Below are 23,378 nucleotides of genomic sequence, written 5' to 3'. Positions count from 1 at the left end.
CTCCCTTTTGTGTGTGTATGACAGTATTTCTCAACCCAATAAACCCTAGTGTGTGAAGATTTAATGTGGTGATTATTATGAGCCAGACAATCATTGTATAACTAATAAAAGAATACAGGAGTGAAGTTACTAACTACAGTACAAAACCTATAATACTCCTGATATAAAATGAAGACGATGACATTAAAAGTTCATTTGTATTTATTTTAATCTTTGACAGGTTACAGAGCAGCCCTGCTCATTTAACATTATTCATTTGATGGTGTATACAGGACAGAAAGATAGGTCTAGGGTTCTACTGACACCACGACTGCAACTTGCATGAGCACAGTAACGTGTCACTTAACAAGGAAACATTTCTGAAAGAGGGCAATAAGCACAAGGCCAAACAGATGGAAGGATGAAAAAAAACAACAACTGAAACATTAAGAAATAAAAATGTCCCATAGATATGAATCATATAGTATCTATAGTAATAGAATAGGGTGTGGGGGTGTTTCGCACAATGGATTCTATGTTCTTCCTCCTTCGTCTCTAACGAAACTGCAGGGGGCTGACACGCAGACCAATCACATCTTTGCCGATCTCCGTCACCTAGAAAAACCAAACGACAAATGTCATATGCCAAAAGTCCCAATGATAGTAATGCATGTTATGAAAAAGCAAAAAGCGGGGCGTAAAGTCAGTCTAGCCTGTTACAGTGTTCGTGTGTCTCCACCGACCTGTGTGACCCTGCAGACCTGTCCCTTGTATGTGGGGCAGTAGCAGGCTCCGGACAGGGGACACTTCTCCACTGGTCGCCCGCGGTACAGGGGTACGTAGGAGGCGGCGCACAGGTCAAAGGGATTATGGGGGTCGTAGTTCAGCTGATGGGCATCTGTCAGGGTCTTCTCGCAGGCAGACAAAATCTTGCGTGTCTAAAGAAGAGGGGGATGAGAAGTTAGATATAGAAGAGATCCGATGAGACCTTTAAAAAATGTGGCGCGCGAGCACACACCTGCTGTGCCACTTCTGGTTTGGGCCCGAGCTCCAGCAAGCGGCGGGCAAAGCCGGCTGCCGTCTTGAAGTTCCGCAGTTTGAAGAACAGGTTGAGGGCTGTACGAAGGACTAGGACCATGTGGACTGGCTGGAGACTGCAGTGGGTGAAGTAAGCCGCCATCTGTCGGAAAAACAAACATAGGGAGTCATTTGAAGTGGAGATGACTGGGGAGAGGATAATGGAATGTGAGGAGTATAAGGGCATGAGCGAGGATATAGGGAGGGAGGGCGATGGCACAGGTGAGGAATTGACCGTTTTGAGGTACCTCACACAGCCTCTTCTGCTGGTCCAATGTGTCTTTGGGCAGCTTCTTCCTGTCGGTTTCCATGGTGAGGCCGACGATGTACTCTCTGCAGATGGTGATCAGCTGCTGAGCCTGGGAAAGACGGTGAGCTTTAGTCCAACCATCAACACTGTCAACGTACCATCTACCTATCCATTACAGGGGTTCGAAAGTGGTAAAAAACAAAGAGATAACGATGGATCTCTCTCTGTCTTTCCTTTCCCCTCTTCCAGTGTGAACATGGGAAAAACCCTTCAGTCAAGTCCTCTCATCGACGAATAAACAGAACAAAACAAGGCCGCCTCACCTCTGCGATCTCCTGCTTGTTGTCCACCACCAGCAGGGGCACGGAGAGCAGGATGGCGCGGAAGCGCTCCACGGCCTCCTCGAAGCGGCCGGCCGTGGTGAGCTGGTAGCACTGCTGCAGGCGGGCGATGAGGTCGGACAGGCGCAGGCCCACGGCGGGCAGGCCCTGCTTGGCGCCGCAGTCCTTCCAGTTCCTCTGGGGGTTGCCGCGGAGGCAGGGCAGCGAGGGCAGGCCCAGGTAGCAGGTGCGTCCGCGGGACAGGGTCTGCATGAACAGAGACTTGTAGGGCGCGAACTGGACCACGCCCACCTGGTCGTGCAACAGCTGTGGAGGGAGGTAAAGAGAGGGGGTCAGTTTGTGTGCCTATTACTATACATGTTTAGGAGTTTAAATACATACAGTAGGAGTGTATGTGTTCACGTGTAAGCATATTAAGAATGTCATTGTTTACATTTATGGAAGTTCAAATGACAAACTAACTTATAACACTTGAATGTGTGTTGATCCTCACCCTCATTGCAGTTTCGAAGGAGCCGGCCAGTACGTGGTCTACAGGCAGCTGGGAGTTGTTGCACCACATCTGGGTGGGGCTCATCCCCTTAGTGGGCGGGACAAAGAAGCCGTCCTCAGCCCCGCCTCCTGCTCCGGCCGGCAACTCCTAGTGGTGGAGAGGCAAGGTCATGTGACTGACAGATACTGCGTACATCAATGAGCAGAAAGATGGACGTCCCGCACGCACGCACGCACGCACACACACACACGCACACACAGGAACTCTGTCCAACCCAGATACTGTAGATTCTCCATCCAAACCCTAATCCAGCAGACTGGATTCTAATAATGAGTTTGAATAATTGATAAATGATAAACAGATGATTCGGTCAAGGAAACTGGGTTATTCACTACTGACAAGACCAGAGTGAGGGGCAGCCCTGAGCCTGAGAACAGCTGCTGTTGAGTTTCTCACCAGCTCTGGGGGCAGGTCCAGATCCTCCTCCACCTCCCAGCCACCTCCCTCATCCTTCGCCACACCGTCATCACCTAGTCCCTCTGGGGCATCCATGAAGCCATCTGAGGTACAGAAAGGAGGGTCGAGAGAGAGAAGGAATGAGGAATGTTAGGAATATACACATCATAAGTAAAAGTGTGGTAAAAAAAGAAAAAAGAATAATGTTCCGTCGATGACTTTGGTTGTTGTTGCTAAAGATGGGAAGACTCCCTCACCTTCATCCAGCTGAAGCTCTGCGTCCTCCCCCCAGCCCTCCTCCCCAGGGGCCTCCATGTCCATGTCTGCAGCCATCTGACCTGCCTTGCCTACACACACACACACACTATATCATCCCTCTAAAATACACAGAAAAGGCTGCATGGTCCTGGACATCGTTAAATCAAGCCTTTCTAATGAAGTGTGTGCACAGAAATGACAGTCAATGTCAATTTGACACCTTGCAAGAAACAAAAGGCCCGTTAGCCAATCCCAGTACCTCCCAGTACCTGTGCTGTGGGACAGAGAGGGGGGAGAGGGTAGAAGGACTCACCCTTGGCTGCGATGGCTCCCTCGAAGAAGCCCTTGGACACGGTGAGCAGAGGCCAGTTGGTGTCCAGAGGGTTGATGGGAGGGGGGGGCTGCAGCAGCTGGGCCTTGGGGTCCACCTCTGGAACCTGGGGGTTTCAAATGGGAGGGGCTTGATTCATATACTAAATGTACATTTCCCAGTTTCGTGTGTGTGTGTGTGTGTGTATATGACAGTATTTCTCCCTAACCCAATTCTCAGATTTCCATGTGTGATTGTGAGCATATTTGTCAGATGAGTGTGTGCCTTGATCATGACTTACTGTCTCCTTCTCAGGGTCAAAGGTCTCCTTCAGGGCCTCGGCCTCCTCGTCCATGCCGTGAGTGGCAGCCGTCAGGTAGGCCAGGGATTCTACACACACACACACACACACACACACAGTTACAGGCAACCGTGGGAAATCTTCCACGTTAACAAAGGCGAGAGGGAGAGCCAGGCTGAGCCAGGTAGGGAGGCTGTAAAAGGGGAGGCAGGGATGGATAAGAGAGTTATAAACAGGTAGGAGGAGACCAGGGGAAGGAGGAACTCACTCTGTCCACAGTTCTTGAGGATGCGGACACGCTCGCTGACGTCCCCGAGGTACAGGGCCCCCTGGTAGTGACCGCTCATGTCCTTCCTGATCTCCGCTACGCCGGAGGGAGACACCAGAGGAGGTTAGCACACTGACACACTCGCGTACGTACACTACCAGCCCCAAACACACACACACACACACACCCCCCCGTCGCCCAGTCTCACCGATCTTCATCATCTTGCGCAGCTTGGCCAGGTTGCCGGTGATGAGGTAGAGGAAGGTGAGCTTGTCGAAGTTCTTGGTCCTCTGATAGCACATCTCCACCACCTGGTGGTGCCCCTGGAGGAGGGCCGCCTCGCCCAGGCGCTCCCAGCAGCCGCGCTCGTCCAGGGCCTTCGCTGCCTCCAGCGCCACCTGCAGACACGGAGGAGGACTCTATTTACGTGTGTTCACTGGGTATTTTCTATTCATTTTCAGACTGGGTAGGATAAACTAAGAACAGATATAGAGATAGTATATTCTATAGTAGGCCTTCAATCAAACTATTATTTTTAATAGGCCTGCTGTCCTTACTGTTTATGGTAAGAGGATGTCCAATTAGTGGTGCCTTAAGGAATAGGGTACAATAACAGTTTTGGAAGGTGTGGCTCACCTCAATGTTGCCGCACTCCAGAGCCAGGCTGAAGCGGGTCTTCTCGTCCTTGACAAAGTGCAGCGCCACCTCTGGGTAGCCCTTCTTCTGCAGGTAGGCGATGATGGACTGGCCCACCAGCTTGGCATTACGCACCATGTGGAGCACCTGGGGAGGGCCGTGACGGGGCTCAGGTCAAGAGGCAAAACACCACACACATCCACAAAGCACCCTCCCTCTCTCCCCCACCCCTTCACTCTCTCTCATACACACACACACACACACACACACACACCTCCTCGTATTTGCGGTTGACCAGGGCCAGTTTGAAGCGGTACTCCGTGGGGTCGATGGTGAGGACGCGCGGCCGGCACTCCCGGTCCAGACAGTACACGCTGTTCCCCCGCACCCTGGTCACGTAGATGGGCAGATCTAGGGTCCTGATGATCCCATGGTCACTATGGGGGGAGAGGGGAGGGCGGAAGTGAGTGAGTGTGAGTGAACAAGAGACAAAGAGAGTTAAGACCACAGGGGTTGTGGTGTAAATGATACGATACTAAGACCCTATTCTTCCAACCAGTGAATTTGATACACACATTTTTATGGAGTGTACAAACCGACGAGCACATCAAGTTAATTCGATTTGTTCTGCATTCAGTGTAAAGAACAGGCTGTATCTGGGAGGTGCGAGGCAGCTCTGTACCCGGAGGTGAGGGCGTATTTGATGTGGTTGGAGGTGGTGTAGATGAACACCCCGCTCTCGTCCCAGGCGCCGCTCTTCACCCGGATGTTCTCGTGGATGTTGCACAGGCTCTCCAGCTTGCGGTTGCAGATCATGATGGCTGCCCGGGGACAGGGGAGAAAACACGTTCGATCGACTATTTTTTTGACCCTGCAGACACCCTGTCTACTCAATGAATAGGATCGGTTACACTACGAGTGTGTGAACAAATATGGAAAGCTGCAAAGCAAGGGCATGTTGTAAGCCCGAGCCTTAAATGGGTATGAATCCTATGGCTATGAGCCAGAGAGCTTTAGAGAAGCCCAGCCTTCGAAAGCAAAACACGGGGAGAAAACGTAAGCACAGCTCAAGGGATAATATGCTGATATAAATCAGTGTGTTTCTGGTGTGTGTGTGTGTGGGGGTCAGACGGCTGAGCGGGAATCGGGCTATTAATCAGAAGGTTCCCAGCCGTGAAAATGACGTTGTGTCCTTGGGCAAGGCACTTCACCCTACTTGCCTCGGGGGGAATGTCCCTGTACTTACTGTAAGTCGCTTTGGATAAGAGCGTCTGCTAAATGACTAAATGTAAATGTGTAAGGTGCCTACCGTGCTTGGCCAGCAGGGCCACGTGGCTGGTGTCGGCGCTCCACACCACGTACTTGACCTTGGCGATCTTGACGGTGGCGAGCGAGCGCTTCTGCTGCACGTCGAAGAGCGTGACGCCGTCGGCGTCCCTCAGCAGCAGCGAGCCCGTGCCGGCGTAGAAGATCTCCTCACAGCTGGGCACCTGCACCTTCTTCACGATCTCGTTCTTCAGGTTCTTGATGAGCAGCTGAACAGGGAAAAGAGTCATGGAGAGAGAGATACGAAATGGATGAAAATGCTTTCGCCGGTTTGTGGGGAATCTTCGCAAGCTTTTTCTTGGGGGTCGGCAGGGTCCGGCCAGCCTAGCGCCGCGGATCTTGGGGATCTTGGGAGACGCGCGGAATTCCAAAAACCAGGAGCCCTCACCGAGTGCATGCGGTCCAGGACGGCGAAGCGGTTCCTGGCCACCCAGACGGCCGTCAGACCGGACGACCTCTTCCCCTCCGGAGCTGTGGGGAGATACGGAGTTCAGCATGGTAGGAGCATGGCTAAGCGTAAGCAACACATCGGGCTCAGTCAGGCTATGATGGAGCCAGGGAGGACTGTTACCGTCGGGGTTCTGGGAGTCGCTCTCTTTGGGGATGGAGTACAGGTCGTAGGTGCTGTTCTCCAGGTTGGTGGCTCTCTGGGAGACAGCAAAAAGTCCATGTTAGCAATGAGACACGGTGTGTGTGTGTGTGTGTTTCATAGAGGGAGTGCCACTCACCGTGCAGAGCAGGACGGCGTTCTCAGCAGGGTTGTAAGACATGCTGAACACTGGGAACTTGGACCCACTGGGAGAAATAACAGCATGACACAGTAAGTTACTATGTAATATGTGGAACAAACTCACTGAACGAACAAAAGACAGTTATGGTTATGGACCGGGGACACCCCCCCACACCCCGCCCCCCCCCCACACACACACACCTGCGCAGCTGCATGACGGCTGTGTCCTTGCTGCTGTTGAAGTCCAGCTGGCGCAGGAAGCGGTCCTTGACGTAGTAGAGCATGTTGCCGTAGACGGCGTAGGCCGGGCGCTCGCGCTCCAGCTTGAACACCAGCATGCCGCTGTCGTGACCTGGGGAGGACGAGGAGCCCACCGCTAACTCCCACCTGCTACTAATGCTAACGGCTAACTGCTGCTAACGGCTAACTGCTGCTAAGGAACGATCGATGTACACTGGCATGATGAGCTACCGCTGCCAAGATTAAGTAACAGTAACAGCAGACTTGTATCGCCCGTGGGTTTGACCAACTGCAGTGACGGTGCTCTCATCAGTGTGTGTGTGTGTATGCACATTACTACGCCATCTGTGTGTAGACGTGTGCTTGAGTGTGTCGGGTTACCGGCGGCAAACAGGTTGAGGTTGGGGTGGGCCCCCAGCACCCAGAAGCGGTCGTGGTCCCTGCGGAAGGTCTGCACGCCGGTCCTCTTGGACATGTCCCACACGCGGATGCTCTTGTCCTCCGAGTTGGACAGGATGAGCTCCTGGCGCGGGTGGAAGACGGCACACGACACGTTGTTGTAGTGGCCGCGGCAGGTGTCCAGCTCCCACGCCTTGGACTCTGCAGCCGGGGAGGGGGGTGATGAGATGGGCTGTGGTTCTTCAGACAACAACTTGGCCTAGTATCTCATGGTTCATAGTCGGCAGGGGCGCTACTTCATTTAAAAAGGTGTCACTGACCGTTCATCCTCCAGATTTTGACCTGTCGGTCGTCGGCACCAGACACGATGAGGGGCATGGTGGGATGGAAGGCCGCCCAGTTGACCCCGCGGTCGTGACCCTGCGGAGGGAAGGAGGGAGAGAGAGCGAAAGTTTACACGTCTCACAGAGTTGCCACATCTTCAAGCCCCCTTTTCGGTTGCCCGGACGCAGAACGCCGCGTCTTACCTCGAGGACGTGCTTGACGACGGCGTCGGACGCCCCGAACAGGTCGACGCCGGAGATGCCGCGCACCTCCGTCTCCACGGCGCCGGGGGACAAGTTCTTCTTCCTCAGACCTGGAACCAACATTCACAGCACCGCGCACAAGGGGAGGGGATCCATATACATGTTACACGGGGACATGACCATGTGCAGGAGGAGGAGGAGAGAGGACAGAACGTGACACGTTAACACGTGTCACCTGAAATAGATGAAGGAGGAGGAGGGAGGGAGGAAAAATGTGGCCTTTGTTCTTCGAAAACTAAGGAGAGACAGTATCTGTTGGTCTGCTGAACACACACCAGGGAGAGAAACTCCAACAAAACCTGCGTTCTCTGTCGCGCGGTTCAGACTCGAGGCTAGACTCGGAGATCACATGGACACCACACATCATTGATTAGGTTAGGAAATCACCAAAACCTTAAGTTGTAAATCACGTAGCCCGAGACTAAGCCTCGAGTCCGAACACACGACAACAGACGAGAACACAGGCAGCGTCAGAGCCCCCTTGCCCTTGCAAGTCAGGCGGTGGACAGACAGTCCAACGGAATGAGGATGGGGCAGAATGCAACTAGGAACCCGTATGCAGGTGTGGATGTTTCCGGGGGGGGGGGGGAGCATGGGGGTGGGCGGACGGACATGGGTGGGGTGGAGGATTTGGGTGGTGCACTGCTTGGCGAGGTGGGGGTAGGGGCTGGGTTTGTAAAGATGTGCTCTGATGGGGGAGTTGGATGGTCTGGAGGGTGAGTACGTTGTTGGAGAGTCAGTCCATGCTTGGGTTAGAGATACTGCTGCACCTATGTTTACATAGCTGAGCCATGCCAATGAGTTAGACTGGCCTATTCCGATAACAGGACAATAAAGAATTGTACATTTTATCTTTACCATTAGCAACAATTAACATGCTGCTCATGGGGGCAATGTCGGGGAACACCAATGAGTAAGAGGCTTGGCGATTGGTGAGTTTGTGATGAGCATATTGCTCAATGTTGAGTTAGTATTGGTCAGTTGGGAGTGGTTGATAACTGATATAAGAGTGGATCAGTGTAATAGTCTCCTGTACCATCTGAAGCCTTCATGCATAGTCTATGGTCTTATTGCAGTACACTCCTCATGCACACCAAAGGTGCAAACTATGTGGGGTATTTCACACCTCCCAAGCAATGAGCCATGCACATATGAACGCAATGCAACGGTCTCTTGACCCGTACATGCTAATGGTGAGAGTTCCGTGGAGAAGAGAGCTTATCAGAGGCCATGGATTGAGCATGTGTGCATGTGTGGAAGGTGTGGAGACAGGATTTGGAAGTCTGTTAAATCGGTTAAGGAAGAAAGAAAACTCAAAGAAACACCTTAGATTGACAAGACAGATAGTTGATGTTAACATGCAAAAGCACAAAAATGCCTCTCCTGATAGTCTTCTTTTGAACCTAATATTATCTATTGAACCCAATACCCCTACAGGCTTTTGAACCTAATATTATCTATTGAACCCAATACCCCTACAGGCTAGTATGGCTAGGTGCCTTGGTGATCTCATCCTATCAACTCTCGGTTCACCTGTATATCTGAACTGAGGAGAGGCATTTTTGCTAAAGGCCCACAGAGTCATCCTCTACATGGCAGAGGGGAGGGGCTTCAGGGCCAGGACCCTTGGCCATAGGTTCTGTTCCTGCCCCTCCCTCTCCATACCACCTTGCCCCTCTCTCCCATTCCCAAAAAACACACACCAAACCTTCCCTCCCCTCCCCTCCCCTCCCCGCCTATCCCCTCTCATCCCTCACCGGAGATATCCCACACGCGCACAGTCTGGTCCAGACTAGCAGACACCACCAGGTCCTCCGAGGGGTGGAACTGGGCACACATCACATAGTGGTTGTGGCCAGTCAGGACGCTGGATAGGGGAGAAAGAGAAACCAACTGCATGAGAAATCCATTCAGTGTTATATAAAACCAGACAAGTAGAAAAGTATATACAGTATTTGAATTTATAATAATAATCTAATAATTGAAAGAGGGAGGGGCACGAGACTCCATAAAGAGAGAGGGGGTGGGGGGGAGACAGCACCGCCCCCAGGACAATTTAAACATTACCAAAACGTCAATTAAAGGAAATATGCAGCTTTGTAAGAGGCATATTGGTCCTACCAGACGCAGGTCCTAGACTGCCAGTTCCAGATGCGGATGGTCTGGTCATCCGAGGCACTCAGAATCCAGGGATACTCCTGGAGAGAGAGAGAACTATTAGAGGTTCCATCCACATTCTATACAAAGTACAGTGAGGGTCAACTTGCACATGACATTTCAGCTCCAGGAGAGACCCTGGTATAGAAGTACTCATCTTTTATAGTGTAAGAACTCACATGATGGAAGAAAGTGGTACGGATGTAATCCAGGTGTCCAAGGAGAGTGAACAGGCAACGCCGTAACTTGTAGTTCCATACCTTGGAAGAAGAGACACAAAGAAACGTATTGATATATTTGTGTTGTTTTACGTGGATCGTCTTGTAAATGTGTGCATCAAACTAGTCATCCGCTGAACCTCATTATCTTCCAGTTTCGTGGTATTTATCAATGAACATAGGATGCATGCGTCTCACCTTAATTTTGTAGTCATCGCCTCCAGACACAAACAGAGGCTGCTGCTTGTGGAAGTCAATTCCTCTGACAGGGCCTTTATAATGCAAGCATAACAGTTACACACACAAACAAAAAATACAAACATCGACGCAAACTCGTTTCAACTGTAAGTACTTGTCTATTACTTACCATCGTGCTCATCAAACTTGTCAATAAGGGTGCACATACGATAGTCCCACAGCTGGATGACTCCATTGTGCAAACTTGCGAGGATCCATGGCCTCTTTGGGTGGAAACTCAGTCCTATGTTACGGATGAAGACAGTTTAGCTAACATGTGTACCATCAAAAGATAATCCAGTATGAATAAATTACGTTAAAACTAATTAAATCTGCACTGAATTCAAGACAGCTAATTTTGCTGGCAAGCGACATTTGATTAACGCACTGTAGTGTAGCTAGATTAGCTAAACCAGTTTAGCTAGTGCTAGTGCATTTATTGTTCAGACAAAAATGTAAAACTGATTGCAGTCTGATCGCAGACTTTGACCACGGAAACATTCTTGAATTTTAACCGTAGTGTGTAATCGCTTTAACAATGATGTTCGTTGTTTTGGCTAGCCGGGACGTCAGAGAAAGCTAGCTAACAAGCTACTACTGTATAGGTAGCTAGCTTACCTTTAACACGGGCCGACTTCGTTTCAAATTTGGTTAACATCTTGATAAGGTAATGTCCACTGTATCACTGTACAATAATTGTACTATTTGCGCAACTAAACATGTAAAAACAAAAGTATGAACTCTTGGGAGCAGGTTAGCGTTTTAACCCTCTGCCCATCCACCTAGCAAGCCACTTCTCCCGACAGCTTTTTCCTGACACGTCGACCTGTGTAGCTTCCGGTTTGGTCAATAAAGTTGATACAAACAGTCTGACGCAGAAAGCTCCACGGAGGCTCTTTTTCTGGAGACTGAATCTGGTTCAGCAGTTACTAATTCTTCTTTCCAAAAATTGCTGAAACGAACATTTACCGTAAACAAATATTTAACTTTAGGTGCGGTAACTTTGCTTTCTCTGGCACTGTTTGGTGCAGGAATGCAGCCTTCTTTTTGCTGAATTACTCAGATCTAATGCAGTATAATGCAATGTTTTCGATAACCTATTAAATTACCTTAACATCAAAACATGCCACCTCAAAACCGATTAAGAAAAAAATGATCAATTTTTGTGTATGGTTAATTTATTCAATAATATATTCCAGTCATTTACAAAGTCTGATCAAACAAGCCATGTGATTGGAAGGATGTTGCTTTAAAACATTTAGTTGTGGACAGGTATGTTGATTAAACTGTATAGTTCCCTCTTGAATGGGCAGTATTTGCTGATTAACATCAATACCTGTATCTAGAATTTCCTGTAGATCTCAACATTCAAACTCTACAAAGACACTCTTTATGAGTAGCTGGCTTATCAGCTCTAGGTTCTATTGCACTTTCTGAAATCTTTTAAACCGATGCCAGGAAAAGTAACTTTTTCACCAGTACAATATATTTCAATGAAACGCATGATAGAAAAGTCAGGAAATAGCACCCAATTCAAATCACTATCTAAACACTCAAACTAAAGGGCATCTCCCCTGCTAACAGTCAGCATGTTGTGCCAGCTTTGTATAGAGTCCCACATCCAGAATGCCATTCTACAAATTCTGTCAGTTCAGCAAAACATTGTCCAAAACAGGGAGTACTACTTACACAGTCATTCTAATCCTAGTCATCACTCACTGTGGCCACAGCAAAGGCCACCAGGAATTATGTTCTTTTCACATGACTTCAAAGCACGACTTGTTTTTATTATTATAATGAGGTACTCCTCAAGTTTGTCTTCTTTCAATAATTCACAAATGTACACTGGTTTATCAACCATAAATATTAATCTATATGCAGTTGAATCATATCAACGCAATCAGTCGAATTGGCAAATTGTTTAAATCTAAAACTTGTAAATCTAAAATATGTTGTTTTGGTATCACCTCAATGGAAAACCTGTGTTTGTTTATGGTTGGGTGATAACACACAGATTGAACCTGCCTCCCACACTGGTTCTTTGAAAAGAAAACAACCAGTATAATCGAGTTATACTCATTTCACAGTTGAAATACCAACCACCTATGCCACTGCAGTGATGTAGCTTGCTAAGAGATCGTTTTTGGAGGTGCTCACTTATTTACAAGTCAGAGGTCCCAAGATCAAACCCAAAAGAAGGTTTGTGTGGGTGGATGCATAACTAACACATTGGCTGCAGTGTTGTGCATTCTCAAGTTGTCTGACCAGCAATGGAGTCATTGTTTAGCTTATGCCTCATCTACGACAGCAACATAGCTAGTCAATACACACAGCTCTGGTAATTAACTATTTCTGCCTTGCTGCAAGATTTATAATGAACAATAGTGAATTCCCTCTAATTCTTCATAAAAATTACCAAGGCACTGTTTCAACCAATGGGGGGTTGGAAAAGCCCCATCATGAGGCTAAACAATAGCTAAAATGAGCTATGAATCCAGGGCAACACCCAACAGGGGGAATGCTAGTAAACAAGCTGACCAAGGGATGACCTGGAGGAACTTCTGACAAACCAAAGCAAGTAAATTAAGGTCAGCTGTGCCGATCAGTGAGTTACAGACTTTCCAAGAGAGGATCGCATTGTTTCGATATGTCTCCCTTCACAATGCCTTTCATTTAGATACATCAGACAATTCAGAGACTTCTCAGGGGGTGGGGAGTGTGTGAGCGTGTGGTGGGGACATATGTACAGTCTTGGTGTCCTCCTTTTCCCATCTGCCGTGGGGATGGCAGTCTTCGTCCCGCATCGATCCCCCCTCTGTACACTTCCCCTATGTTCTGTGCATCCAAAGAAGTGGCTGCTTTGAGATCACATGATCGAGCACTGCTCCCCTGCCCCGGCCCCTGGGACTCCTGGGAGGTTAAGTGACTCCAGATCAAGGTTCAGGCCAGGTGGCTGAGGAAAGAAACCAGAGTAAATAAAGGGGGAATGACCTCCACGGTTGCAACGTTGTGTGTGTGTGAGTGAGAGTGAGAGTGAGAGTGAGAGTGAGAGTGAGAGTGAGAGTGAGAGTGAGAGTGAGAGTGAGAGTGAGAGTGAGAGTGAGAGAGAGAGAGAGAGAGAGAGAGAGAGAGAGAGAGAGAGAGAGAGAGAGAGAGAGAGAGAGAGAGAGAGAGAGAGAGAGAGAGAGCGAGAAAAGATCACAAGGTTGCACAAGCTTACCGCGTCACCTGCCAGCTCTTTGGGAGGTTGACCCAAGTCTTGTAACTGACAAAATAAGATGCAGTCATCTCAAATCCATCTATGTGCACCGACTACAAACAATAATTGGTGTCGAAAATGCATGAATATGACGCTCTTTTGTCCTCACCTGCTGCATGAGTTCCAGAATGCTCTCAAAGGTGTTTTCCCCCTCCCCTCCACCACCCTCCTTCTCAAACTGGCTACAAATCTCTCCCATGACCTTGGCCTGTTGCTCGTAGCGCTGATACTGGTCTGGGGGGAGGGACTGCCTGTTGCTGTCCAGCCACTCAGGGTACTGTACGGGAATGAGGGAAAATCACTTGACCAATAAGAAACAGAGACATGAATGATATGTACTTTGGGTATTAGAAATAAGTGTTCGATCTAGCTGACTTTAGAGTTGTAGAAGAAGATTATTTCAAGATAGCAAGCCATAACAAATAAGTTTTCCAATGGTAAACAAAACATTCTCAATTAGGGATGACTTAAGCAAATTCCACACACCTTCTCGGTGATCTCTTTGAGAGATGGGTAGAGCACTTCCTTAGACAGAAGATTCTGCATAATGGACTGCATGATGGGCAATATGTTGCCATCTTCCCCTGCCCCCTCGCCGCCTTCCTCCAATCCCAGTCCTTCTAGTGTCTTAACAAGGTCGTCTCCAGCCAATCCTGCACTCTAAGAGTCAAAACAAGAGATTACAGATAAATATGATAGTACAGAGACATGCTATACTTTCAATCTATTTCAATGTTTGATTTTAACCACCTGAAGGTTGTCTGCATTTTTGGCCAGTCCGCTGAGGGTGTCTTTTAGACAGGAAGTAAATTCTTGTTGGGAGGCCACATCAGTGCCTGCTCAAAATGCAAACAAACACTATAAATAAAAATGTTGAAAAATATGAACTGACAGTAGTCAAGTGGTAAGCACTGCACATGAGTGAAGCACACGTAAAAATAGGATGGTTCTTACCCACTTTCCCTGCCGCCTCAGACAGTTTATGAAAATGTTGGAGCAGATCTGGTTCTTCCTGTGCTAGTTCGGCCATGGCTTTCTCCCACTCCTCCTTCGCCTGAGAGGCCATCTCTCCCTCAAACAGGGACTCGAAAAACTGACTGTCCTCCAGTAGGGGGGGCTACAGAAATGTACATCAACAGGTAAACAAAGCATACTGTATTGTACAGGCATGTCAATTTGTTGTACTGGGAAATAAGAGGGACTAGACAAAGTCATGCAGCCTTGTGTAGTTGTGTACCACCAAAAGCACGTTCAGAATGAAGTGATTTAAGGGAGTAAAGAACAGGTAATTAATTTGCCAATATTGAGCCCACAACTACGTGTGTTGTGGTCCAGTTTACAAGCAAGAAAGTTAGGCACCTTTGCTAACAAGCATTTATAGCTTTCCTTTGTCTTCCACTTTTTCCATACAAAAATGTATTTCCACAAAAAATAAATATATAAATCTCTCCAAGTTTTCCTGGGAGTTTTTCCTTGTCATCTTTTAGGGTTTTAGGTTGGTTTATTGACATCTGCTACCCCTTTCCACCAAGGCAGTTTGAGGGCTGGTTCAGAGCCGGTGCCCAATCTCAAACCAGTTGTTCGCGTTTCAACAGCATAAGAACCTGCTCCTGGCCAGAAAGACTGGTTTCAAAGCTTTTAGCTGGTCAACAACCATTCCACTTCACCAGGGGCTGGTTTACCATGAACAACCAAGTCTATTTGTGATCACCATTTTTTTAATTTATTTTTTATTTTAAATCAGTTCAGTCAATAACTTTGACTGTGCTTCTACTTCAGCTTCAGTAATAGCATGGACGTGCAATCTAAACAGGGGTCCAAGGAGGAGACAAGCTATCTCCTTGCACTGCTCTAACATATAGGTTGTATTATGCTTATGCAAAACAATAACTTACTTTCTTTGCAGCACTCTTAGAAGATGGGGGTGCCTCAGCCTCTGGGGCTGGCGGTGCAGTGTTTGTCTTGTCAAAGTCATCGAGTGCACCTTTGATAATGAGATGAGAAGAGGACATGAGCTTCAGAACAGATACACTGCTGTAGGCTACTTGATGGATATAATTCTGGGAAGGCTTGAAGCAGGGAAAGAGTGAGCAAATAGGAAAAGTGTTAATCTAGTAATGCCAATGATATAGCTAGCAATACCACCACGTTAAAGAGAAGCTGCTATCGCCAGGCACTGTTTACTAATGCAGCATGTCATGACATTGGCGGTGCAATACTGATGCATAGATTTACAGCATGCAGGCTTAGCATAACGATATAGCCTGTTTTGCTGACTAGGCTACACGAAATCATTGTCTGGCGTGACAAACAGACTGAGATTACCTCTATTGTTCAGATACTTAATCCATGGTGCTTCAGCCATTTTTCAATTTAATTAATTTCAAGGGCAGCGTGATCCTTCACCCACATATCGGATTCAATTTAGCTAGCGTTGTTATAGCATCTTTAATATAACTATAAAATCCTAGCCATATGTATGCATTGAAAATGCACCATATATTTAATCGTCAGAAAAAAACTACTGCATTTAAAGAAAAAAAAAGTGTGTTTGACAGAGCTCGTTGATGGTTAGCTAGCTGTACACAGACAATCACTGAAAAGAGGACTATGACCACATTGTTTAACTCAAAATCCACCAGCGAAAAAAGATTCGTCCACTTTATAACAGCAATATTGTCTTTATGCCATATACTAGACAGGGGTTGACACGTAAATTACTAATATCAAACCTTACTGTCCAATAACTCGTCCAATTCGGAATCTTGTCCAGCGGACGGGTCTGCTGATCCTGACGCCATCTTGTTTTTTGTAAAGAAGTTTTGCGGTCGCTGTAAAATGACGTTGCAATTGGTTTAACAATAAAGATTTCTCGATGAAACTCGTGATGGGTGTCACTTCCAGAGACAGTGGGATCCAAACTAAGGGATTTCGGATGAACCCATGTAGGCCTACAGTTGTAATTTAATTGATTTGATTAAGTGATAGCCTATAGCCCAATCATGGGATCAATAGAGCTGCAGAATGTCCACATTTGCCAGGACAGACATTTCATTTAATACTATATGATCCACAAGCCACCTGTCTAGCTCCTCTTTTGTGTAGGCTATGCATGCAATCTGCCCTTGAAACCCCAGTGTGAACATCAAATCACCCAATATCACCACCTGATCCTGTACATAGGTCAGGTGTGTGCGGCTGCAACTTCAATAATTTACATAGGCCTATTTCCAACATACATCTCATCGACCTTTGTTCACAAAAGCAAAAAAGCAAGTGTATTTGTCACATCAATTAACATAGCGTTGTAATCAAACCAACTCGCCATTGAAGGAGTCTTTATCTTTTATAAATTGGCTCTCTGACCTCAAGTGCAAACAAATCAACAATACAAGCCTTTGTCAGTATTAGGCTGTAGACATGTATCAAATCACAGTCATCTATTAAAAGTTAGCCCCCACGCAAAAGTCTGTCAGATAGAACTGCATTTAAACTAAAAACATTTATATCTAGGCTACAGTAGATTCAAGCTGCTGCTCAGTCTCAAAATGCATAATTCAATTAGAGAACCAGGAGGAGAGATTGTACTGTTTTTGACAAAACCTTGTCTTTAACACGATCGCTTTTATTACCTGCCGCAGCGCACTAGTAATTATAAAGAAGGTTTTCTGCGTCATTCATAAAACACTGCATTTTGCATTCGATCTTGTACATGTAGGCTACTGTACTGTAGTTAATTTCACATAAGGAAATCCTGCTATCAAACAGTTTTGTTAAAAAAAATCTAAATGTTCTCTTTCTCTTTATCCATTTGAGTCCTTAGCAAAACTTTGCTTTCGGGTGCGCTTGAGCAGAAACGCGAGTCATATGATGTCATGATGTTGCCATGGACATGCCACATAAACAGTAAACAGACGTTTCTAGGAAACTGCGGTTGTATCTTAGCAGCATCAATACAAACTAGAGGGGTTATGCGGAGCGCCCAGCGTTCGAACCGGAAAACAGAAGTAATCGTTTCCGCTTCTCACTTCCGTACACATCTGCAGCGCTAGGTGATGCAAAGAACTTATATTGACAGAGAAGTTCAAGCATTTTATAAATTATATTACTCTCTACATTAGGCTAAGTGTGACAGGTAAGAATAAAGTGATGAGTTTATATAACCTTATAATAGCCTAACGTTAGACCGTTTCCCAGGAGGTAACCTAACGCTAGCTCTACACATTACAACGTTAGCCTACAGTACATACACAAATAAGTTATCAATGAAATATATGAATTCAGCAAATTAATTTAAGAAGCTCATTTTAATTTACTGTCATATCCATATAAATCATTATTCTGGTTTCTATGGCTAGGACCTGCAGTTCATAGAAGGAATTAAGTTTACTAGCCTACCACTAGACAAAAAAAACGTTAAAGTTAGCAGGTGCATAAGATTACGCTACCGACTAAATTTACCTGTCAGGGTCTTTGGGAAAGCGATGAAAGGCATAAATACTGTCACATTGGTAGTTGTTGCAGTTGATTGCCGAACACTGCGTTCTTTGAGTCCACTTGGACTATTGTGTCTCTTTCTGTGTAACTGTTATAACTAGCTAGTATGTAACTTTGTTACTATTAGTCCAGGCAAAGTAGCGTTTTACGACAGACTAAATGTAAAACAATTCTTTTGCAGCGTAGATCATTTCTATGAGGTGTCCAGAACATACTAAAAGTCCTAAGAAATCCTAGTTGAGGAAATATGTTAAATTCTCATCAATCCGAGATGTGTGCCAATAAGGCCAGGCAACATTACACCCCAATGGGGCTATTTTTTTCCTTTACTCCTATCAAAATGAAACTTTACACACTGAAACTACCCATGACAAGTAACATTTTTTGTATTACAAGTTCTTTAAAAATGAATGTTAATATGCAAATGAGCTATACACGAATCGAATATGCCCAAAATACACCCAAATAGGCTTAATTTTTTCCTTTACTCCTACCACAATAAAACTTAACATAGTAAAAGTATACATGAAAAGTAACTTTTTTTGTATTACAAGTTTCTTTTGAAATTCATTTGAATATGCACATGAGCTCCACAGTTATTGAATATGCTCTCATTTGAATAGGCAGAAACACCATTCATATGACAAATACATCGTCCCAATCTTCATCCAATCATCCTTCTGCCAATGACCTGATGGTCATTATTGGCATAAATCTCCCATCCAAAACATGCCACCCCCAGTCTTTTGGTCCATACGTTCACTTCCCCCTTTCCACTCCATCATTTGGTAAAAGACCCGAAGACTATGGAACTTTGCAGCTGTTGATGTTGGAGGGATAGTTACATTTAGCAGACACTTTTATCCAAAGCGACTTCCAAGAGAGAGCTTTACAAAAGTGCATAGGTCACTGATCATAACAACGAGATAGCCCCAAACATTGCGGATAGCCAAAACATGAAGCATACATTGTGAAAAACCAAATAAGTCCCAAAGGGAAGAACCATAAGAGCATGTTTAGACAAGTTACAATTAAACAACATGAACTTCAGAAGTGCAAGAGTGTACCTGTATAAAAAGCAAGCAACAATAATATAATTCACAGTGAGTACAATAACTTTAAGTCAGTTACAACTAACCAACAAGAGCAACAAGTCTCTCAATAAGAGTCATTGTGATCCTGGAGGAAACTAACATCAGGTCCAGCCAATCGTTCCTAAGTACCGGAACAAGTGCGTCTTGAGCCTTTTCTTGAACGTGGGGAGACAGTCTCTGATGGAGGTGGGGAATTGATTCCACCATTGGGGGGCCAGACAGGAGAAGAGCTTGTGTTGGGACCGGGCACTCTTGAGCGGTGGGACCACCAGACGGTTGTCAGAAGAAGACCGTAGTTGGCGGGTGGGGGTGTAAGGCTGGAGGAGAGATTTGATGTAGTCGGGTGCAGTCCCATTTACCGCTCGTAAAATAAACTGAGTCTCCACTATATTACGCTGCACCTCAAAATGCTTCTGACCTTAGATCACAATACTTTCTTTTAGCAATTTACAATTTTTATTGCTGCATACATAGCCTAACTCTTACATACATATACAGTACATTTGCCTCAACCCTTACTGTAGTTCTGGGCTTGTGCTATTGTTGTTCAGTTTCTGTGCAGGCATGAACAGGGGGGACAACCTGGATATTGAGCTCTGAGTAATGAGCTGTCTGAAAGAGCAGTGCAGCAGTGTCATTACACACTGTTGTGCCAGCTTTGCACGAACACTGACTGGAGGTCATGACGACAGGTTCTGAATCACGTAGCACTATCTGTGTAAAATACACAAAGAGACAATTAGACAAACATTGATACTGATGTATCCTTTGAAGTGTTTTTGAAGTGAATTTTGCTACTATTCAGATACCGCTGAATTAAGAATTGGCCTAGTAAAGTTGCTGGGGTAAGTTTGTTGACAAGGGATTTCCTACAAGTCTATTACAATACGAGGTGAGGTATACCATACCAAATATGTTGCAATAGAAAGATTTACTGTCAATCAACTTTGCCCCAATTACCTTACTTCTCCACTAACAGGTAGACTATAGCCATTTATCAAGTGTCTCAGAAGAATGTTTACATAGTCGAGAACATGCTCATGGTCAAATGAAAGCAGTTGTAATGTACGCATGATGAACGCATGCTATGCTGCAGTCATTGAACTGGAACAGACTGCAAAATTGATCAGAATACCCAAATTCATCCCTAAACATTAGCCTACTCTCAAGCTGTGTGTTTTTTTATTCTTCTGCATGGACCTGTGACAAGCTGCTCTGACACTGATAGTACCAGTCAACCTGTCTTTGTTTGAAACTGGTGGACAAGAAGATACAGCATTCATCCATTCAGTACTTTTATCATTATTCTAACAATATTTTAGAAATCTGAAACACCTTCCAGAACAGCAGTCTACATTATACCTACAGTCGACACATTAGACCTACAGTCAGATGGATTACATAACGGTTGACCAGCATAAACACACAGGACATCGTAGTAATTATACTGTTGGTACTATAACCCCATCGCTAAAATGCAGTCTTCGTTTGACTGTTTTAATCGTCTGCGAGCAATAATAAAAGACTAAACTACTGATAGCATACAAGTCTAAACTAACTACTGATAGTTAGCTAGGCTAACACTGTCGCTATATCCGATGCCATTAGCAAAAGCTACATATATTACATTATAATTATGAATAAATGAGGAGGCGTAAAACTTAAATACCTTGTCTAACAGAGTACTCGGGGCTCTGGACGTCCGTTTGGCAATACGGTGTACATCGGAAATTTTAATAAAGGGTAGCTCCTGTAAACACCGAAGGTGGCCATTACTACGCTGTGTTTACCTCAGTAGCTGACGGCCGGAAGTAGTTACATCTGTTTTGTAGAACCCGGAAGAATGTTGCGCACACCCCACAATTTCCCCAGAAATTGTCCCAGAAATTGTGGGGTGTGCTTGCTTGCGTCGGTTGCAGGTGGGTCCGTCCCCTTAAGTTTTTCGCTTCTAATGACATGTTTCAAGCATTTAGCCTACTCATATTGCGTAATTCATTAAGAACCCCCTTTGAAACAAACTTCTGTAACAACGTTGTCACCGGCAGTATTTCAGATGGAATCGGCTAATTCAAAAGAGGTTTGCTACGAGCAAGCTAGTTGCGGTGGCTAGCCAAACTTCACTGAGTGAGGGGATTGTTTGAAAGCGCCGGAAATGAGAACGTTTCTTTTGACATAAAGTTTAGGCTGTGGCACTGAAGCCAGCGACGCACCACACAAGCTTGAGTTTAATACATTATTTAATGTTACATTACTTACTGTACATGCAAGTCTTGATTTGCTTAAATGTACATGTATGATGCTGTTAGTACACCACGGCACGATACTCGCTGTGCAACAGCACATCTATGCACTTTGTATCCATGCGTCGTTGCTAATAGTGATGGGTCGTTCGCGAACGATCCGGCTCTAAGAGCCGGCTCTTGAAGGCGAACGTCGGGAGCTGGCTCGCATATCTGAAGAGCCGACTCTATTTTTAATAGATTAATACAGCCTATAAAAACAAAATGATTATGAAATAATGAATTTTAATTGTATTGAAAATAATTGACTAATTCAAAGAACAACAAAAAAATACTTGTAGTCTTAAAGGCGCACACGATCATCCTCACATTCTGTTCCTGTCAATCCTGCATGAGGGAGGGCCGAGCCAACTCACAGTCAGAGAGTAGTCAAAACTCGGAGAGCCATGATAAATCAATGCATTTTTAAAGATATGTGGTTACGGTCGAGTATGATTTCATTTCATAATTTAATTCAAATTGTTTTCACACCCATCATAATCAAATTCATAGTTAAAAAATGTATTTTTTAAAGAGCCGTTCGGGAGCCAAAAGAGCCGGCTCTTTTTGGTGAGCTGAGCCATACGAGCCGGCTCACGAAAAAGAGCCGAAATGCCCATCACTAGTTGCTAACGTGTGCTGACGTTGTGACGTAGGCTAGCACTGAGTACTCTTTGTTGACACAAGGCACTTTTTGCCACAAAAACGTAATTTCAACTTAAACCATGCAACGGAACGTAAATAAAAATACAAGCAACTCAATCGCTAGCAAGACGAAACTTTTGACATCAACGTTGTCTATGTAGTCCAAATATTGACAGATCCTTAGGGGTGGGAAAATAAATAATAATAATAATATATATGTGAGAGAACAATGGTTGTGCCCTTGCCGAAGGCAAAGCACATCCAATAAGATATATGTGAGAGAACAAATTGTGCCCTTGCCGAAGCACACCCAATAATAATAAGATATATGTGAGAGAACAAAGGTTGTGCCCTTGCCGAAGGCAAAGCACACCCAATAATGTACGTCTTATAGTAAGTTTAGGTAAGAATCTTTGGCAAAATTAGGCTACATCTTAATAAGTCATGCATTTCAGCCCACCTTTGCTGAAACAAGCCTATTAGGCTATAAACCCTTTTATCCCTATTAAAGCTGCAATAGGTAGCCTAATGTTATAAAACAAATTCAATTATTGAATTAATAAGAGTCTGAACTTCTGCGCTTTCCTCCAGCATGGGTTTGATTGATACTGTATAGTGGTTTCACATTATAAACAAAGGCCAGGGCCCGCCCTGCCCAAGTTGATTGTCTGGAACATGATTGAAACAAAATTGGCTGGAGAGTAGAGGGCCGCTCCAAAATTGGAAATTGACATTCAGGCTAGCCTATAGTAGGCCTAGCCTACTAGCCTACTGCGTTTGGTAAACAACTCTGAGAAAACCTCATAAGCTTTGATACAAATTATACAGTTCTAAACATCACTTGGCTTTCAGTAGATAGAAAAACATGGAGGAACACTTACGGAACCCAGCTCCGGGTCTTTTTCTTACAAAGCCAATAAAATGGGCCATTATCCTATATCTGCTTTTATTAAATTCGCTTGTCCTTGTTGTGTGGCACTAATGTGATCTACGTTTTAAGTAAGATCTGGGGAGTTAGGTAGGATAGACATTTTGTGAAGGGCCACCAGAGGTGGTTCAGAGGAGCAATCTGGGGCATAATGCCTCGGGCATTGTATAAAGGCTGGTCAGTGGCGGGAGCAACTGCTGGGAAGTCAAGCTCCAGCTCCATTTCATATTGTCGTCAGGGCTGAGATGACCATGAGATGCCCACCGTTTAAAAAAAGTAGCCTATCACAGGGACTGGCTAGGTTATTATTCATCTCAAGGAAACCAAAAAACAGAGGCGCTCTCAGTTTTAAGTGGGTGAAAAATCACAGAGAATGCAGTGCTATTTCCTTTGTCCATTTAGTTTTGTGGCCT

General features: G+C 45.6%; 2 protein-coding genes across 2 annotated transcripts; both read right to left on the bottom strand.

Moving 5' to 3' along the window:
• Positions 1-183: 183 nt before the first annotated feature.
• copa (COPI coat complex subunit alpha) lies at positions 184-11,104 on the bottom strand. Its single transcript, XM_062481718.1, has 29 exons — positions 10,882-11,104; positions 10,394-10,507; positions 10,225-10,298; positions 9,988-10,068; positions 9,773-9,849; positions 9,409-9,518; positions 7,592-7,701; positions 7,385-7,484; positions 7,047-7,265; positions 6,627-6,777; positions 6,424-6,490; positions 6,267-6,342; positions 6,084-6,166; positions 5,679-5,904; positions 5,052-5,190; positions 4,644-4,806; positions 4,370-4,516; positions 3,942-4,131; positions 3,734-3,829; positions 3,466-3,554; positions 3,168-3,291; positions 2,854-2,943; positions 2,597-2,700; positions 2,141-2,287; positions 1,630-1,953; positions 1,305-1,415; positions 998-1,159; positions 723-917; positions 184-594 (listed from the first exon to the last, which is right to left on the bottom strand). Exons 1-29 carry the CDS (start codon positions 10,919-10,921, stop codon positions 535-537), a joined length of 3,669 nt encoding a protein of 1,222 aa, XP_062337702.1. The 5' UTR covers positions 10,922-11,104; the 3' UTR covers positions 184-534.
• A 925-nt stretch (positions 11,105-12,029) lies between these two features.
• On the bottom strand, positions 12,030-16,404 carry pex19 (peroxisomal biogenesis factor 19). Its single transcript, XM_062481572.1, has 8 exons — positions 16,260-16,404; positions 15,418-15,506; positions 14,477-14,639; positions 14,273-14,358; positions 14,009-14,182; positions 13,632-13,799; positions 13,484-13,528; positions 12,030-13,216 (listed from the first exon to the last, which is right to left on the bottom strand). The coding sequence occupies exons 1-8, from the start codon at positions 16,321-16,323 to the stop codon at positions 13,130-13,132; spliced, it is 876 nt and encodes a 291-aa protein (XP_062337556.1). The 5' UTR covers positions 16,324-16,404; the 3' UTR covers positions 12,030-13,129.
• Positions 16,405-23,378: the final 6,974 nt, after the last annotated feature.

Source organism: Osmerus eperlanus, chromosome 16 (genome assembly GCF_963692335.1).
Source record: "Osmerus eperlanus chromosome 16, fOsmEpe2.1, whole genome shotgun sequence".
Lineage (NCBI taxonomy): Eukaryota > Metazoa > Chordata > Actinopteri > Osmeriformes > Osmeridae > Osmerus > Osmerus eperlanus.
Note: the sequence above shows the minus strand (reverse complement) of the source record. Positions and strands in the feature narration are given on the sequence as shown.